This window comes from Scatophagus argus, chromosome 15 (genome assembly GCF_020382885.2).
Source record: "Scatophagus argus isolate fScaArg1 chromosome 15, fScaArg1.pri, whole genome shotgun sequence".
In the NCBI taxonomy this organism is placed as follows: Eukaryota; Metazoa; Chordata; class Actinopteri; family Scatophagidae; genus Scatophagus; species Scatophagus argus.
This window is the reverse complement of record NC_058507.1, coordinates 19947113-19966732: the sequence shown is the minus strand read 5'-3', so window position 1 is coordinate 19966732 and position 19620 is coordinate 19947113. Positions and strand designations below refer to the sequence as shown.

The 19620-nt window shown below is 40.0% G+C and overlaps 3 protein-coding genes across 5 annotated transcripts in view; all 3 read left to right on the top strand.

The window, feature by feature from the left end:
- kif6 (kinesin family member 6) overlaps positions 1 to 7361 on the top strand; it is a 49642-nt gene extending 42281 nt beyond the window's left edge. For 2 of the 3 annotated variants that reach the window (XM_046412967.1, XM_046412966.1), the window contains 8 exons: positions 856 to 906; positions 1612 to 1699; positions 1849 to 1984; positions 3166 to 3254; positions 4607 to 4684; positions 4802 to 4891; positions 5636 to 5751; positions 6712 to 7360. In XM_046412967.1, the coding sequence (XP_046268923.1) occupies positions 856 to 906; positions 1612 to 1699; positions 1849 to 1984; positions 3166 to 3254; positions 4607 to 4684; positions 4802 to 4891; positions 5636 to 5751; positions 6712 to 6725 (662 nt within the window). In that variant the 3' untranslated portion in view covers positions 6726 to 7360. Of the gene's footprint in view, positions 1 to 855; positions 907 to 1611; positions 1700 to 1848; positions 1985 to 3165; positions 3255 to 4606; positions 4685 to 4801; positions 4892 to 5635; positions 5752 to 6711 lie in introns of all 3 variants that reach the window. The other variant, XM_046412968.1, reaches the window with a different exon arrangement.
- Positions 7362 to 9014: 1653 nt separating this feature from the next.
- Positions 9015 to 15150, top strand: LOC124072483 (potassium channel subfamily K member 16-like). Its single transcript, XM_046413945.1, has 5 exons — positions 9015 to 10354; positions 10764 to 10878; positions 10956 to 11122; positions 11258 to 11426; positions 11657 to 15150. The coding sequence occupies exons 1-5, from the start codon at positions 10142 to 10144 to the stop codon at positions 11863 to 11865; spliced, it is 873 nt and encodes a 290-aa protein (XP_046269901.1). The 5' UTR covers positions 9015 to 10141; the 3' UTR covers positions 11866 to 15150.
- kcnk17 (potassium channel, subfamily K, member 17) lies at positions 14337 to 18855 on the top strand. Its single transcript, XM_046413456.1, has 5 exons — positions 14337 to 14552; positions 15715 to 15829; positions 16495 to 16724; positions 16861 to 17029; positions 17164 to 18855. The coding sequence occupies exons 1-5, from the start codon at positions 14337 to 14339 to the stop codon at positions 17412 to 17414; spliced, it is 981 nt and encodes a 326-aa protein (XP_046269412.1). The 3' UTR covers positions 17415 to 18855.
- The last annotated feature ends 765 nt before the right edge of the window (positions 18856 to 19620 follow it).

Genomic DNA, 19620 nt, shown 5'->3' with positions numbered 1-19620 from the left:
AAAATCTGTTTTGTGAAAGTGCTGTATGCTGCATGTCCAACAATTAGTAAAAAGAAACTGTCGTGGAGAAATCATAGACTGTGTCAGAAATGGATGTAGTCTCCATGAAGTCTGTGAAGTGGGTGAAAATTCACAGTTATCCAGATCATGCACGTTAAAGTTGAGTAAAGGCAGCTGGATTAGGTCATAGATTCTTGGGCAAGATGTGCTATGTAAAAACTGTGTTGCAATGCAGGGCTTTTACCAAGTAGTAGATGCATAGTCATTTTTAAATAAGTATATTGTAGTGTATATTAGAAATATCAGTTGAAAGGATCCAAGAAGTGCCTGCAGTAATAATAGCTCTACTTCTACATCTGTGGTCAAACATAATCTGTTGATGGACCAGAACAAACAGAACGATTGTTCTTTGAATTCGTTCATAACATTAAAGCAGCATGAGTATAAACCATCTCCTACAGTTTACAGTTAGCATTGTTGCATAGCATTGTAGAAGAATTATAGAACTGTCAGTTCTATAATTCTTCTCCTCCTCCTTTCTTCATTCTTCACTCTTTGCTGTCCACAATTTGTGTTCCCCTCCCGCCACCCAAACTCCTCCTGTCATATTCTGTTATTATCACAATTGGTAATCTCATGTATTGCTCTGAGCGTTGTGCATTTTCCCCATCTTAGTGACATGGGATCTCTGTGATGTCACTTTGGCAGCCCTTTGCATTTCTGCTGAATACTAAACTGTAGTTAGTATTTTATATATAAGCAATAGAATAAAGTAGAATTACTGGTTGATTTCAATTATGCAGGAAAATATTTGAAAGTTTTCCTTAAGTTTTTTCCTCCCTCTCTCTTTCTCAGATGAGTTGAAGAAGCAGTTAGCACTGCAGAGAAGGCAGAGGGCAGCTCATGGTAAGATCAAACTGACCATGATTGTTCCCACAAGCAAAACTTGAACCGTGTGTCTCTACAAGAGTAACGTACCGTCCATCTACCCACACCACCAGCCAAACAGAACATGTACACCTGCTCTCAAGTTAGGATGATTGAGGATTCACACTCTGACTTCAAAAAGTGTCAACTTAAAAGATGTTGCAAATGCAAACCCTGTTTCTGATCTTTTTGACACTGAACTCCTTTGAGAATGGGGTGGTAAACATTGTGGTTGCTCTTGTACTGTATGTGCAGCAGTGCCCACTTCAAAGCCTTTGCAGTAGGCCCCAGTGACTGAAAGCTTAGTGACCAAAGACTGGGCGTCACAGCTCTAAGAGTTTTTTCTTTTCTGACTGTTTTGATCAATGACATAAATGCTTTGATGAGGAAATCTGGTTGTAAAGCACACAAACATCTCCCTCCAGTTCAGACGCCAAGGGCTTTTCTTGTTATTTTGTGTTTGGCATCAGAGAACACATCACAGCAGCCTGGCTTCTATTATCCAGGGCCAGTATTTCAGATGTTGTCTTTAAATGAGATGCATTCTCATGTACACAACACACACTTGCTTCTGAATCTGAAACAAACAAACATTATGACTGTGTTTCTTTTAATCTACAGTATGTTCACACTTATGTCTTTAAAAAATGTGTCATGAGTTCTGCCTGTCCAACTCTACCATAGGTGTGATGGGGAATCACACAGGGGCTGAAGAGGAGGTAAACCCAGTAGAAGAAAACCTGTGCAAACACATTGATCAAGAAAAAAAGCTGTACGTGCAGTAGCAGTGCGTTGTAATGTATTACTACACCAAATGTTTGCATAGGTTCTCGAAAGATCCTGTTCAGATTGATTAGACACAGCAGATGCTGTGCAGTGGGGGCAAAAGATGAATGATAATGTGATAATATGTGCCTTCAGTTACAAGAGCACCATTGGCCGTCTGAAAGCGTTAAGGACTGAGATTGAGCACCTGCAGCTGTTGTTGGAAAGGACAAAGGTCAAACTCCAGAAGGACTTTGAGAAGTGGTGGAGTCAGGAGACTTCCAGTGTGCAGGTAACTTACCTTACATTTCCCTTCCTATCTATGTGACAACACCACATAAAGCTTCTATAAACATGACACAATGACAATGCTGTGTGTCAAAGATACGTTAGTCACATCAGACAGGAAGGCTTGTCAGTTCACTTACCTCTCCATATTTATGGTGGTTTCTTTTGTGAGTGTTTTCTGAATATTGGCCTCTATGGACATTATGTGTGTTAGTTGATATGCAAGTGTCTCTGAAGTTGGAGGCTTTTATGGCACCGGTGTGACCCTTGCAGCCTCTGTTTTGCATCATGCTGAATAGACCCTGGTTCAGAGACATGTAGGAGACATAGACACAGGAACACATTTGTACAGTTTTCCATGTGACCCAAACAAGATCCTGGAGCTCTGAGGCAAGACAGCAACAACATCAATACATAAACTAAGAAGTTAGGCCTTAACAAGGACAACATGTTCATGAGGTTTCTCAGCAACACATTGGGGGATAAGAGTTGAGTCAGTGTTTATTTCAGTACTTAAGTAATAATTCTGTGTGCAAGCGTGAATAAGTAAAAGACTTGTACATTGTAGTGAAATATAATTTTGCAAGAGAAAAAAGATAAAAAAATTCCCAAACAAACTGTGAATTAATTATAACACTGACTTAAGAAGAACTAAGTCAGGTCTCACACACTTTACTTGGCCTTGATGGCTGCTGTGCACATTTGGTGAATTAACCACAAAGAAGATGTTAAACAGAACATCTGACCAGCAGACACTGCTGGCTTCTACTCTTTGGGTTTGATCTTATGAATGGAGAACAATATCTCACTCACATCTGAGCAAGGTTTGGGAATTTATCACTGAATGACAAATGGAAAGAAAAGCAAGTCCGACAGACAGACCCTACATGTGCAGTTTTGGTCTTCCAAGCAGGAAGCAGGCCATTTTCCTTGGCAATATACTTATATCCAGCAGCTTTGTTCAACCATTTATTGCTCTGTTTTTAGAAAACAGTGCACATGTAGTTGATTAAGCTTTGAGTGAGGTGTGATGTAGCTAGAGGACCCAAAATACCTGAGTTCTTCTGTTTCTTTTAGCTACATATGGCCACATTGTGTTTAACTTTCAACATTATCAGCATGGAATGGTGTTTTCGCTGAGCGCTCCAGCAAAAATTTCAATGATTCCTAAATGATTGTGACTAGGAATCTGAGTCAGAGTCCACAGCCAGATGTCATGCAGGATCACAAAGTGGAACCTTGCAGCCATCTTCACCTGGCACTCCAGGATTTCGGTGAGATACGCTTTCTGTGAGTGATTTAAAATCTGACTGACTGCTTTTTTTTCCATCCTTCCATCCCTACTGTAGATGTAAATGTACACCTATTAAAAGTGTGCTTGATTACATTAAGATGCAGTGGCCATGTTGTTAAGCATTAGTTTTTGTCGCTAAGACTGAGCCGATTGGTTAGGTAGAGAAAGCAGCCGAGTTACAAAGAGAGACAAAGTCCCCTCACTGAGTCATTTCCACTCAGTTCTTTAAACTTATTTTTACCCTCTCACCATCTGTGCTTGGATAGTCTTTGATTAATGACCAACAAGCTACAGCTATTCAGTGCTTGTTTCCATGGAACAAATATTGAACAAATGTTGAAAGGTAATGCCGTTGTGTTTGTTCGCTTCATAGAGAGATTAGAAGATGTGAATAACAATATAATTAGCCATTTGGCAGTGATGCAGGAGGTATTTGACAACCCATGTCTGTCACAAGTCTTCCACGATAACAGTGTGTCACATTCTCAGAAACAACACCACAGTATTGGTCAAGGCTGTGTGTACACATTGCCATCTTCACTCCTCCGACTGTATCAGGAAACCTGCAGGTCTTGAATTTTCTCACTTCTCTATATTACCTTTAAAGGTAATATAACTCTTAATTATTTTCTTTTGCCTGCTGTGTGTAGCAGTAATAGATGATCATTGTCACTGTTAGCTGTTAGCTACAGTATCTAGGAAGTTTAATGTCTTATTTGCAATTTTTTGTACTTGATTCTTTATTGTTGGTAGTATTGTTGTGGAGCACTGTCTTTGATTGTACTGTGCATTCTGTTGTAATTATCTGATAGCTGACACAGACACAAATGGAAATTTCCAAAAATACAATAAGTGAAACTAATCAATGTTTAATGTATCTGTCCATTTACTGCCTCTTATCTGGGTCCACATCCTCAGAAATGACTGGTAATGCTGTTGGCAAGTGCTGAAAAAATAAGATAAATAATGCTACTTTTATACCTATGGTAGGTATGATCATGAAGCAGGTATTAAATTGTTTAAAATCTTAAATAATGCAGCACTGGAAAGTTCATAACAGGTCTAAAATTTGACATGGTTAACTCTGCAGAAACCCTGAGCAGACTTTGCACTGTAGCTCCCTCTTGTGGTTAGGATGAACATATAATTGGTGATCATACTGAAAAACAGAGAATCACACTGAATACAGACTTCAGTAAGACACAGTCAGTACTTTCTACAGAACCACCATACAAGTTTCATGTGTACATTATGCTGTATTGCATTGATGGAGCAAGCTACAGATGATCTGTGGGATCATGGTGTAACAATCTTGTAATTCTTGTCATACAGAGCACCTAGTCTGAGCAGTACTGTGAAAGACCCAGAGTCAAATCCAAAATGCTCCACCGCTCCTGTTCATGATCTCAGGTCAGTCCCTTCATCTCTTAATGTGTTTCTCATAAGGTCCTACTAGAATATACTGCACATCACACTTTGTCCTCATCAACTTAGATATTGTAATTATTAAATTTCTGTGAATTTCAGAAGCTACATCCCCAAAAGTGTACCTCCACTGACAGCTGTCCCTGCATGGCATGATGAGTCTGTGGATGGGAGCCCTTCATCTGAGTGGAGGTACATGTTGAATATCAATGGATGGTTTTTCATGAAATTATAGAATATTAAGGAGAATCCAGTGATTATAAGTTGCATTTCAGAAATAAAAAAAAACCCAATGGCAGCATTTGGGATCATTTTAACTGTCACTTCTTACTTCACTTGCAGTTTTAAATGATTAAGACCATAAAAATAATGAATCGAACTGAATTTTGTATCCAGTTTAGTTTGGGACACATACATATGCTATGCATTTATCAAGTGTATGCACCACTGCAAATTATATAGTAGCATTTTCCACATGTTTGCAGTAGCTCTTCAGTCTATACATACAGCCTGGACCTGTAGATTTTATAGCTGAGCTGCATTTTCTCTCCTCTTCTGAAGATGACCATAAAAGTTTTATTTCAATGTGAAGTAATGTCTCCAAACTCTGTTCACAAATCAAACACCTGTGGTGTCGTTTGAACTTGCTGTCAAAACTACTTATTTTTTTTACAGCCAATGCGTTACGTGCAGCCATTTGTAGGACAGAGATACTATTGTTTCGTACAGAGACTCCATGGTATGAGGAGCTTTTCTGTTACCTGTTAATGTTTTTTGGAATAAGAACAGTTAAAACACATTTTACAGCAGTGTTGTAAAATGTGCTATATATTGCTCCAACACACACACACACACACACACGTGCGCGCACACACACACAAGGTAAACTTCAAGCAATATATATATAATACTACATTGAACATATGTACATTTCAGAGCCCTGTCTACCACCAAACTCTCGTCCTCCTCTATTCCCCTGACTGGAGATCAGCAGGCTGATGCTGATATCCTGGCCTTTATCAGAGCCAGGCAAAAGCTCCTCAACAGAACAGGTAAAACACACACACAAAGTAAAGCTCATGCTGTGCTTTCATACAATATGCAATTTGCAGTCAACGCTGCCCCCTGGTGGCATGACACCTTACAACACTTCACCTTGCAACTAAGTTTTCTGTTTGCTGTGGATGCCACACTGATACAAGATATAGCACTTGATAATGAGCTGAAAATGTCTTTTAGCTTGTCTTTTACATTTTAGCTTTTTCTTGCTGTAGAGCATGATGATGATGAGCATGAAGTAAAGAATGATCCCATAATCCAGACAGTGATTTTCATAAAGGTCTCATAACGTACCGTCACCCCCTCAGTTAGCAGCCTCACTTTTTCTAACCCTACAACCGCTCATCTTTTGCTCTTATGTGGTTCATCTTTTCATCACACACACGCACACACACACACACACACGCACTGTCTCCTCTTCTTTGACCCTTGTGTAACTGCTTACTTTGGCAGATAGTACAATGGAATCGGCTGTCTTGTGGTTTGCTACGGGATATCCAGACCAGCTGAGGTCATAAACAGACAGAACAATGGCCAGGCAGAAAAACAATAGTTTGCCCTCTGAAATTTTTCTTTCTTTCTTTCTTTCTTTCTTTCCTTTTTTGTTCTGTCTTTCTTTAAAAGGATGACTCATTTCATGCCTCTTTTCCTTGGCACTACTAAGCAGGACAGTGACTGTTGGTGCTATTCCTCCTATCAAAACAGCTCTTGTGCAAACTGGTGCATGCTGGGAAGTGTAGGGAACCTGGAAAAGAAAAAAAACAGCATATTTTCAAAACAGAGGCTGTTATTGTAGTTGAAATTATAGTTTAGGATGTGTTTCAGTGCAACTTAATTTCAAGGACTGTTTCTCTAAAATTAAAATTATGTAATTTATGTGTCATTTATTCATTTATTTAATGCTTATTTCTTAAATACTTTTAACTGAATAAGTTGTTTTTTATGTATTTCAGGCCCTCCTCAATAATAACACAAAGTTCTGTTGATACATCCAAGGCCCGAAGACATCATCGGCTTGTGCAACCTCCACATGTGTCAGGTGATAGAATGATCCAAAAAAACCTGTATTAGACAGACTTTGCATAGATGGACTGATAAAAACAAAAAGGTGTGTGAAGACAGTTATCTCAACTGGGTCCCAAACATAGCTGTTTTGTCTTTAAAAAAAGACCCAAGCCACACATCCTATCTGAGCTTTATATGCATACACATACTTGTTGACCTCCTGGAGATGATGCCAATGATATAATGGCCAGCAGTATAAATCACAGCCCACGCCAGCTATTTGATCTGAACAAATGTTGTCTCAAGATATCAGAGGAAAGAGCGGACAATAGAAAGCCAGTTGGCTCCAGTATGTGTTTGACTATATGGTCACAGGAAATGTTGACATGCATAATGACAAATGCATTTCATATTTCTGCCTGGCTTCATTTTATTTTATTAAGTGTAACAAATTTTGTGTAAGATGTCATAAACAAAAGTCACTAATTTACTTGATTATATCAAACCTTCTGAAAAAAGTGTTGTTTTTTGAATCTGTACAAAAATAGTGACTCAAAAATAAAACTAAACAATGACAAAATGTCCATTTTGTGAACATTCTTATCTATGAAAAGGTCAATCACAGATGTTGCTTTATTTATCATCGCTAATGCTAAATCTCATTATTACAGCCCTCCCTTTGCAGTCCCTTACAAACGGCAAATGCAGTCTGAGGATCATTGAGCTCTAAATCTATTATTATGCAACGGTTTCACTAATGGATCATCTGGTCCTTAAAATTTCCATCTGTGCTCACTGTTCTTTAGGGACACACGGAGGTGGAGTCTCAGCATGCTCTGAGCAGAATAATGGGAAACATCCCAGACAGGCCTCCAGTCCACACAGGACTTCCTTAAGAAGACTATTTGAAATTCAAATAGGGTTACAAACATTTTTTGCATACAGTATTGATTATTGAGCATTGAGCTGAATGATCATTTATGGCTGCTTACAGACTATTATAGTAATATTTAATGTGATAGTTCAGTGTATCAGTCAAACTAATCCACATTCAGTTGAATGCTAGAATTACAATTTAGTTTTTGAATGGCCTTCAGCAAGCCTGAAATGTGTCTTTTTGACTCCATGCGTCTGCAGAGTTACCCGTAGACCTCCATGAATACCACACAGTCTTGTGCCGTCTGTACAGCCACTTCATGAATACAAATCTCATTCAGACAGTGCATCGTTTTTCTAACAGCTGACAATCAAAATCTATCATCCAGTCACCTCAGAGCCATCACTACACACCTACTCAAACAGAAGACAACCTTTTAACATTGCAGCAATCTGTTTGCATTGCTTTGCGTTGATTTGTTTGACATATGACAGGCAGCTGCACAATTTGCATCCAGAGTCGCCTTAGAGAAGCAGCCCTCTCTGGTCAAGTCATGTTACCTGTTACTTCTCTCAGACGCATTGACAACTTTCTCCATAACATTAGAAACTTCTTTAATTGTCAAAGTTGATGCAGCGATAGACACAAATTACAGAACGATTACATTTTTACCTCAAACTAAATAGCCGTGGTAGATAATTAAGTGCACGACTCCCTTTAAATCAGCTGAGAGAGTTAGCATTCTCAATGAGATGACACGTAGCTCGGTGTTTCAGTTCCACAGAAATCCCACAGCCCACTTTATACAGTTTAAAACCCTCTGGAGTCCAGGTTGATAGTGGTAAACAGCTCACTGCTAAGCATCAGGTCTCATAAGAAGAAGAAATAAAGTGTTAAAATGTAGGAAATATTACTCAAAATAAACAAAGTTGTTTGCCATTCGGAAAATTTTGCTTCCCAGGAGTTTTTCACATGTAAAAATATCTTGTCTCAAAGAATCCTCAGATATCTTAGATCAAGCATGGCCAGAAAAACAAGTACATTTGTCTGGATAAAAAGAAAAGATTTTATTTTTTCAATATGTAGGAAAATGGGCTTTAACAAATGTTAATGCCATCGTCTTAAAATAAAGGTTTTTGTTTTTAGAAAGATTAACTTAAAACCAGTACACATACACTCAAAACAATAACATCCCTCCTTTTCATTATTTATAACCACTTACCTTTGGAGCATCACAGGTAGCTGGAAGTGATCCCAGATGACATTGGGTGGCAGGCAGGATACACCCCAGACAGATCGAAATTATCTTCCAATCCTGTTGCAATCCCTGTGATACAGCTTTTTGTAAAATTCTGATAGCCTGATAAGAAGACATATTTTGTCAGACAAAAGCAAAGAAATATTGCCCTGATTTAAGATTTAGATTTTAGTTTTTGTAGTGTGGTTCACAGACATGAATGTGTGCGATACAGTGTGAAAGGCCATGTCCGGTGACTCTGGGGCACCAACCCACCAGAGCAGAAATGAACATTTTATTATTTATTGATAATTGTGGCTGGTTGCTGACGTCTGCTCTAAAATCGGGGCTTCCCTTACAGCTTTGCAGACATTTTCAACATGCCAGTTTAATAAACACTGCAGCCATAGAATTCCATTAGGTTCACCCCTGAGACTATTTGATTTATGGCCCATGATCAAGAAGTGCTCTCTACACCTCTCCAAAATGTCATCTCCTTCCCCTCCATCTGACCATAATCATGCTTGGTCCCTGAGTGTGGTTAAAATGTCTGATGATTAATCTAGCAGACCTCTATGGGTTAGAAAAGTTGAGATTTTGAAGTGTCCATATGTAATTAATATCAATTTATCTCTCTTAACACGACTCAAGTTGTGGCACCAATCATTATTATTTCAACAGCAATTTCTGCAAAGTACATCAATTTGGAAATCCAATAGTTTGTGGCTGAAATACATTGCTTTTGTTAAATCTAGTCCCCACATTACAGAATCCTATTGAAAGCCTCTGGCATCAGTGCTCCAACAACCGCCAGCAGGTAAAATATTAACTTTTGTTCTGCTGACAAGATACTGCCGCCGCTTCCTTATTAGTGGAAAGAGTTGGAAGTGTGCGAGTCCAGATGTCGCCGCTAATGGAGAGGAGGAGTTACCAAAGCAACCCATAAATCAACATCCAACATCAACGGTACTCTGACCAATCAGAATAGGAGCAGTGAGTGGAGATGCTTCACCTTTGGATGATTATCCAGTTAGAGATGTCATGCTAAGTTACAACTTTACCAAAAATTGGACTCTTTTGTCTCACATGGGAAATTTTCCAGCTCTCTCTTTTGGAGAAGAATGCCACAGTCGGCACTAATGGACACTGTATTTGGAGGACCACTCATCAGATCTGCATTTCATCAAGACATTGATTGTTAGTCCTTTCTGAAGTAATTAGCCTCTTTCTGAGTTTGTGTCCATTCTGGTGTTGGTGGAGGTTGATGGCGAGGTTCCAGTTGGCCCGGGTCAAAGTGAGCTGGACTGCACTTTTGACTCTGGTCTATTTCACATACCTGCTGTTTGGGGCCATAATCTTCCAGATGCTGGAGCGAGAGGCTGAGAGCAACAACCGAGACCACTTCCAACTGGAGAAGTTGAATTTCTTGGCTAATTATACCTGCCTGGATAGACACGCCTTGGAGAACTTTGTTCAGGTTTTCCCTCACTTTGTTCAGGAATTCATGTATCAGAAGAACAATGGGGAGTTCATAATTTTCATAGTGTAAAACTAATTTGATCAATTTTTTCAACTTATTTTCACTCAAAATGGTGACATATTAACATTCTTTATCAAAGAAATAGTAATAGACAAATGCTGTGAATGTTGATGAAAAGGATTCATCAAATACTGAGGGACAGAGAAATTGGAAGATCAATTTTATTGTGAGGTTTTGTACATAGCAATAAATGGTATTATGGTAGCCTGACCTAATAAATCAATAAGTGTTTCTTGATCCAAACAATGGCCAGCATCAGTTAAGTGAATGGGTCATTTTTTTTATGTCCAAATGTGAAAGAAGCTTCTTCATGAATTTGAATCAACTGTTTTACGTGTGTTTGCAGGTGATATTGGCTGCCTGGGAAAATGGAGTGAATCCCTCAGGCAACTCGACAAACCCCAGTAACTGGGATTTAAGTAGCTCCTTCTTTTTTGCAGGCACAGTAGTCACAACTATAGGTGAGCGCCTTTTTTTATATATTTAACTCATCGATTTGATAACACAATGACAAATTGTGATGCTGTGCTGTTCCCAGGCTACGGCAACCTCTCCCCCAGCACTGTATGTGGGCAAGTGTTTTGTGTGTTTTACGCACTGTGTGGGATCCCACTGAACCTGGCCTTCCTCAAACAACTTGGGAAGTGTCTCAGCAACTACCTGGGTCGACTGGAGAAGGGAATGATCTCAGTTGTTCCGCACAAGGTGACTGACGCTTTAGCCTCAGAATTGGTGATTTATGGTGATTATTTGCTCCCAAAACATTGTCTCTACTTTTCTATGTCCAAGTGATTCCCATGGATCTCACCTAAATCTAGTTTTGTTGTGTTCACTTCCTAGCAAACAGTTGAAGCTCTGGCTGTGAGCTTGTTCTTCATCGCAGGCAGCCTGTTGTTTTTGGTCATCCCTCCTCTGCTCTTTAGTTACGTGGAAGGTTGGACGTTTGGTGAGGGTTTCTATTTCGCCTTCATTACCCTCAGCACCATTGGTTTTGGAGATTATGTGGTGGGTGAGTAGAGAAAGCAAACAAGCACTAATGTGGCGGACAGGCTTCAGCAGTCAACTGTGTTAGAGGAAAAGGCCTTTTAAAGCTATAATACTGTGACTGTGCTAAAGTAAGAAGAAGAATAAGCTTGTTTATGTAAAAATCATCAGCGTTTTGCTTATCTACATATTGACTCAACGTTTCTGTTGGCTACAGACTAGCATGTTCTAATGAGGTAATGCCAATTCCTGTAGGGGCTGAACCTGGCAAGAAGTACATCACTCTATACCGCAGCCTTGCAGGTATATGGATCATCTTTGCCTTGGCTTGGCTCGCTCTCATCCTCAACATGGGAAACAGAATAATGGCGCACGTGATCGGCCTGACTCATCCAGGCTTTAAGAAACAAGAGGAGGAAGAGGACGTGTCATCCACTACACTAGAGGACACGTCAAAAATCTGACAATGGTCTACACGGGATTATCAACATGTAATATATTTAGTGTGATAGTTTTCTGTACATATAATGATATATAGTACATTGAGAACCAATGTAACAGCTAGCAAATGGCTGTCTTTTGTAAAATATTAGCCCCAGGATATTTATTTCTGCTTTAAATGCTTCATTTACTTTAGAATTATGTTTCATCTTGTAAAAGTGGTTTGATGTATCATGCAACAGGCTGGGAAAACATTACAGCTTTTTATTTGATGATTCTACCTCAGGAGCCAAAGAGTCAGTGCGGTAGACCTGGACATGTATTTATCAAACTTCTAAGAATTACACTTAATAACAGGCTGACTTTAAAGTACATCTCTCTGCTGAGTGTGAGCTATAAGACACATTTATACAGTGGCTTACACATGCAGACAATGTAGCATAGGAGTAACATCTTCGAGCGACGTACAATGATTAATTACATGTATGCTCTGCAGGGCAGCCGATTACAGACAAGGATGTAACCTATACCTGCCTGAGTTTTTTTGTTTGTTAAAAAAAAACTTAGTGATGCTATTCTGCAACTAGCGATTAATATGTGACATTAACGACAACCAAAGATACATAAAATGAACACTGAAATGAAAGCATGATGAAACCTGAACTTTGACAGGAGCAAAATATGAAAACATGGCTGGAGTAGATGGGACCCCAGTGAGTGCAGACAGTGAAGGTGAATGGATAGTCACACCAGCTTTATTCATGTCTGTGCTCCAGAAAGAAACAATCACACTAATGATAACGTTGAATGTTAGCATCACATTATATAATACACTAACAATACAATACTCTCTGAATTCATATCGCCTCAAGAACTTTTCATTCATCATGACCAATCATACTGTGTCTATGACTCTGTACTGCAGCCATTAAAGATCTACTCTGAACCAGCTTAAGGGATCACTGGAGCTCTCTTACATTTAAGAGCAATTTTATAACATTTGGTAAATTGCTCTTATTCTTGCCACGCTTTTACATCAAAGTGAAAGGATGTTTGCTTTGGTCTTTCACTCAAGCCCTAAATTTAACATGTAGCACTTTGATATACGTGCCCAGGGTAAAGGTATCAATCTGATGTCATGTATTGTCTCAGGTAGGAATCCTGTCATGTTTTTCCATCCTCAGACAGCTGGTAGAACTCTAACTGCTGAACTATAAAGTGGTGTTTTGTTTTGTTTTGTTATATATATATATATTTTTTTTTCTATTCTTATTTATGTCTTTTTGTTGTTGTACATTACCCGACTGCATTGTTAGAATGTTCTCAAGTCAGACTGCAAGTGTGCATGTATGTTTTGTGTGCGTAAGATGATGTGAGTCCACATCTGTGTTTGTGTACTGATTGTAAGCTCTGGTGAATTGAGCATGGAGCGCTATCTTAAACAAACACATTAATCAAGATGGTGATGTGCGCTGACCCGAGAGCACCCAGGACTGATGCCAGGCAGGCAGCTGAAATATAGCAGGATGGCCTCTGTCTGTCAGAAGGGCAACAACTGTCACCCCTCTGTCTTTTGCTTTACTTGCCCTCAGCAACTGAAATGCGTAAGTGAAACTGATATAGTCTGATATATAATGTGGAAGTGCTTTGTGAACTAGTGCAGTGATTCTCAACCTGCTGTTAACAGAGGGTATGTGGAGAAATTATAGAGTAACTCAACTAATCTGACCATTAATTTAATTATCTGATAAAAAAAAAATACATCCATATGTTAGCTAGTCAGCTATAATTGTAATTAAGATTGGGTGAAATAGTAAATTGACCAATAAAGTTTTGTGGAAAAGTGGTTTCCACTCCATGTGGAGGTGGTACGAATGCAAACCTTAAAAAAAATCCAAAAGGAACTAATCATTTCACAGTTCACATGTATGAAAATGTTTCAGATCTACTTTATTTAATTGATAGTTAAATAGCATCCAGTTTGAAATGATCAAATCAAATGAACACATTTGGAACCCAGCTGGTGGCGTTGATGAAGAGGTACTTGAAATTATCTGACAGGGCTGTGAGGTTATCATAAAGGTTTGACCCCACTAGACCAGTGAAGTGCAGTAGTTAGTCAGTCAGTGCCTCTAAAAACCACACCAGCTTCTGTAGTTGGTTTTGAATTGACCCGTGCCGTGCTGTGACAAGGCAAACTCCGTGACTTCACAGACAATGGCCACAAACTGTAAATATCTGTCCTTACCAACAGTCATCACCTCCAGCCCAACCTCTGCTGGTCTCCCTCTCCCTGTTCTCGTGTTGTTCCACTACATTTGCATGGCAGACCATGGCAGTGATGGAAACAGTAGCACAGGTGGAGGTTAATTTGCCTGTAATTTATGGAAAGACGAGAAGCCAGGAAGATAAACCTTCACTCCTCGCTTTCCCCGAGTGCAGAGGTTGAGACGCTGAACCTGTCTGGATCCCAAAGTTCTACCAGGGAGCCAAGATGGAAATAAAGGAAATGTTAAACTTGGCGCGTGTGCCCTCCATCCTCATACTCGGTGTGGTTTACGTGGCCTACGTGCTGATCGGTGGGGTGGTTTTCTGGAAGCTGGAGGGGGATCTCGGAAAGAAAGACATCAGCGTTTTACTGATGAACAAAAAGAATCTGCTCATGACTTACACCTGTCTGAACCAAGAAGGCCTGGAGGCAGTGGCTCAGGTGAGGCACAGAAACAGCAGCGGAAGCAGTTACCTGAACCAGAATCCTCACCCCTTCTCCCAGGGTGAGGGGGGCAGGCAACACTGCTATTGATGTCATATTACGCTCCCAGGAACTCATTACCTTTCTCATATACAGTCTAACTGGCAACTCTGAGCTAATACCTGCTACTACTTTAATGTGCATAGTTGTTTTAACACAGGTGAGCCTGTGGGTTCACAATGAGACCACTGGATTTACATCTGGACCACAACCCTACTGCTTTCACACACGTACAAGTCAACAGTACTGTCCCTCGTTTAATGAGTTTAAATGCATGTAAGACTCATATTAAATAGTTGCTAAGCTTGCTGTGTTTTTATTGTCACTCGTAATAAATCATTCAAATCATTCAATAACACTAGTGGTACCTTTAAACATGATTTGTGTTTTTTTTAAAAAATGACTGATAACAGTTCTAAGTAGTGAAGGGCTGTTTGCAATCACATACAGATTCATAAAGAAAAACAAAAACATCTAAATCTTTCACAACTGCATTTATGTGGCAAAAAGGCAACTTGTCAGGTCATGCAAATATCATCTTCTCCAGCCCCTCAGCTTTCTGCGTTGCCTGTCTTTCTTGCCCTGACTTGAAATACTCTACAGCAAAATTGTAGAATCTTCTTCTTCTTCTTCATTTTTTTACACTTTGAAATGAATTCCAGAGAAGGGCACGTTACATTGCACGCTATTTGCAGAGTAAGAAAATCAAAAGATTGTTGCGTTTGCACTGTATTAAAACTGAAATACTTTAAGGTATGAAGATATAAAGTCAGGCCACACTTAAACTAATAAGCCTGTTTAGGATTAGGAAGTATTGCATCATAACTGCTAAGCCTAGATAACAAGGCCACAGCTCTCAGACTGTTATATATTTCTTTTGGAGTGCTTTCCCACACTTGTGATGAACTCGAGACTTTTATGTAACATGCTGTGTCAATATATCTGCTCTGCCTGACACAGTGCTGAGAGGAATGTTCTGTATGTCATGCTGACAACTGTGCTATTGACCTAAAATGCCTCAAGGTGTCAAGGTGTGAGTTACATAACAGTGAGTCTTAAAGTCTGACCCACATCCATCAACACATGTCAGAGATTGTCAGAGATTTTCTATTTGTTTCAGGTTGTTCAAGATGCATCCAAAGCAGGCCTAAGTTTGAAAGGCAACAACACCACAGACGGCTTCTGGAAATTCACCAGCTCTGCTGTGTTCGCTGCCACAGTGGTGACAACTATAGGTTAGATTTTTATTCGATGGAATGGAGCCAATACATATTACATATACAATATTATCAGGCTTTTAAACCTGCTCCAGACCCATACTAATCTTGTGTTGGGATAACTGAGACAGGAGCTTTATATTTAGAGCTGTTTAAACTTATGGTAACGCTTTCTGTGAAGACCACATCTATAATGCATTATGGGGGCATTCATAGTGTATTATAATGCATTCATAGTACTTTATGGCAACAATCATAAGCACACGTAATGCTTTCTAATCCTCTGTATGAACACTCATACAGAGTATGTACACAGCTCAACAATCAGCTGTAGTAATGGCTCATAGCGTGTGGGACAGCCCATGCCAGCACGATAATAATCACTTCTGATGCAGCATAGATTCTTTTAAATGCATAAAAATGTGCTCACACTTTGCTGACCACCAACGACGGAGCATGCACTGTTACAGGTGCATCAATGTGAACTTCACTTTACTCCACACATGCAGTGATACCTTATTGTACTGCATGGAGTTCTTACTACAGCTGATTGTAGAGGTGTGTATTGGTGAGTGCAGGTAGTCATAGCGTATTATAAGTTCCATCAATCAGCCAGGATCCATATGAAACAATTTGGCTGAAATGATGCATTAATTTAACCACTTTTTGAACATTTAACTTAGAAAAAGTTCTTCCTGTCCCTCCACCACAGCAAGAAGAAATACTAACAGCTTACAGTTTTGCAGGTTATGGGAACATGAGCCCCAGCTCTAGTGGTGGCCAGATCTTCTGCGTGTTCTTCGCGCTATTTGGTATCCCACTCAACATGGTGGTGCTCAACAGGGTGGGCAAGTACATGCTTGTTATAGAGAGAAACATCTCTGACTTCCTCGAGGGCAGAACCAGGCGAAGGGTGAGGAGTTCTTTAATCACCTAGTCGAATAATAAAAATAATAATAATAATAAAATATGTTTACGATCACTCAAGAACTGTGGGAAAATTCTTTCTTGAAACATGGCTCATTTCTCCCTCCTGCATCTCGCTGCAGAAGTGTACCCGCTTTTTTGTCCACCTGGTGTCTTACCTGTCAGGAGCAGCTCTCTTCTTTGTCATGCCCATGTTAGTGTTCCAACAGCAAGAGGGTTGGACCTACTCCCAGGCCATCTACTACTGCTTCATCACCCTCAGCACCATCGGCTTTGGAGACTTTGTGGCAGGTGAAGTATAGCAACTGCCTCCAACCATAAAAACACACTGCAAGGATGAATGTCAACTTAAATTTATCACAATGTGATCCTGAGTGACCAATTCCTTTTTTTAAACTAGCACTGACTGAGTCTTTCCATGACAGATAGTAATCCAGACAAAACATACCCAGAGTGGTACAGCGTCCTCATGGCCTCATGGATCTTCTTCGGCCTGGCCTGGCTGGCCCTGCTTATCAATCACTCCATCGACATCCTGGAGAGGCTCAACACGCACTTCAAACAGCGGAGGGGTGGACAGACACAGGAAAAAGAGTCTGGCAGTACAGAGGGTGACAACCAAGACACACAGGTGGACAAGGAGGATGAGATCCAGAATCCCCCAATAACTGAGTAATGTACAGAACAAGGAGAAGGGTTCAGTGAGGTGGCCTAGTTGTAGAGTTATCCATCTGTAGATCAGGATGTGGGCAACAGGCATAAATCAAGGAATATGACTAAACCATAGCGGGATGTGTGTGTGTGTGTGTGTGTGTGTTGTGAGACCGTAAACGTTGAGAGTCTGTGATGAGCAATGGCTTGTTGGTTTTGATCCATTTGTCCTTAACTGTCGCTAAAATATTGACTCATTTTTGTTGAGTCAGATTTGTTTGTTTGACTGCAGCCAACACCCATGTGTTGTTTGGTCTGTTAGCACTTTGTTTCCCAAACTGTAAATAAGTGACTCTTCACCTCCATGCCAATTAAACTACCTGGTTAAAAAGAGTCCTTTGAGATTAGTCTAAGGGAGGACATTGGGTCAACACATACTTTGCCCCATGTGCCTGACTGTGGGTTAGTGGTCAGAGGAAAACTACAGTCAGTCAGCCTGTCTGTCTGTCTGTCTGTTGCTCTTTGGCCTCTCAGTGTCTTGCTCACCCCATCACTTTCAGACCAAGTAATTTGCCGGCTCAGTAGCATTTTGTAAGTGACCAGTGCATTTTGAACGACTGCTGGTGTCAATCCACAGTCAATTGAAAATAAGTGTAAATATTGTGACTTGTTTGTAAAATAAGACTACTTAAATGACCTGTTAAAATCATCGCTCTGGTTCACCATGACTTGTGTGTTCTGTACACTCAAGCATTTGAATCAGATATTTATCAGAATGTATCAGTGGGAGAACATTTTTGAATGAGTATAATTTAAGTTGAGTGGGCTAACAACAGTCAAATATTTCACTTTTGGCTAAAATGAAAACAACACACAAATTCAACAGAAAACAAGAAAACAGAGCTGACTATGTGATGAGATTACAGAAAATACTTCAATTTGCTTTTACACTGTTAAATATTAAAACAATGCCACAATCTTAAATGTGGGATATTTACACTAATATTGTTCATTTTTACCACATGTTCAATTGAAATTATTCCTTTTTTTTATTGATGTTCTATGTAGAGCGTTCAGTAAAGCACTGAGCCACTCACTTGTGCTGAAATCACCTTTGTTTCCACAAGGTGGTGTCACTAAACCAACACTGAGATTAACCATTCAAAGCAGAGTCAAAGCAGCCAGTCCACACTGTACAGTACTGTACTGTTCTGTAAACTATTGTAATTATGTACACTAACCATAGTGATCGCATCCTCAGTTAATATGCTCCTACACTTCAGAGAATATCACGTCAGTCAAAAGAACATATAAACAAACCCAAACACATCCCATAAAGGAATGTCCATCAAATTTCATTTCTTGTCCTCTTGCATCATTAAATAAATGTGTGCAGTCATGATTTCATTATGTGTTGCTTTTATTTCCCCCTGCGTATCTGCATACTTTTCTTGACAATAACCCACCAGGATGCAGCAGCTCTCAGAGGCACAGACGCCTCTTGAGGCTCGTATATCACCGAACATGTCAGGCAGTACTGAGGAGGAGGAGTGAATGACAAAGACAGACGGCAAGCAGCAGGGACGGGAGAATGGAAAAGTCAAAATGTTCTGGAGAGGTGGATGGCGAGACAGGAAAAATGGGCTTGGTGAAAAAAAAGGGAAATATTTGAGGGAAAGTGCAAAATTCCAGACAGTAAAAGGAGGAAAAAAGGCAGCAGAGGAGATTTCTGCGTTTGCTGTGTGTGTGGATAGTGAGGAGTGTGAAGGGGATGTGGAGTGAGCGTGACAGGACTGTGACCACGGTACAGCAGAATGCCACATACCTGTTTGGCCACGGTTCAATGAGGACTCAGTATGTGTGAGAGGACTGGTGCCTCTCATTTGCTCTGGCTACTTGTTTAGCCTGCATACTGTCCAAACAATGTGTCCTGTGGATGTTCACCATCATCATCATCATTTATCTTTGTTTAATTTACCCGAGGAATATTGTCCCCACTCATAGGGACTGAACCAGTTAGGATCGCACAGCAGATGTTGTACATTACTGTAAAGGTCAGTTTGGACCAGTACCTGGAACTCTGAGAGAACTTGTGAGATGTGTTCACATTTTCCCAGTCTCATGAGAGATCCGGTAACTTACTAAATCCTTTTTGTTCAATGGAAACTTTCAATGCGGAAAGTGGTGAAAGTGACACACACATTGTGAAGCGAGTACATGGAAGGCTGTAG

Coding starts and splice junctions, on each gene's coding strand:
- LOC124072483 (XM_046413945.1), top strand. CDS start 10,142: ATGGCGAGGTTCCAGTTGGCCCGGGTCAAAGTGAGCTGGACTGCACTT. Junction 10,355..10,763: donor CCTTGGAGAACTTTGTTCAG/GTTTTCCCTCAC, acceptor GTGTGTTTGCAG/GTGATATTGGCTGCCTGGGA. Junction 10,879..10,955: donor CACAGTAGTCACAACTATAG/GTGAGCGCCTTT, acceptor TGCTGTTCCCAG/GCTACGGCAACCTCTCCCCC.
- kcnk17 (XM_046413456.1), top strand. CDS start 14,337: ATGGAAATAAAGGAAATGTTAAACTTGGCGCGTGTGCCCTCCATCCTC. Junction 15,830..16,494: donor CACAGTGGTGACAACTATAG/GTTAGATTTTTA, acceptor CATTTAACTTAG/AAAAAGTTCTTCCTGTCCCT. Junction 17,030..17,163: donor CTTTGGAGACTTTGTGGCAG/GTGAAGTATAGC, acceptor TTTCCATGACAG/ATAGTAATCCAGACAAAACA.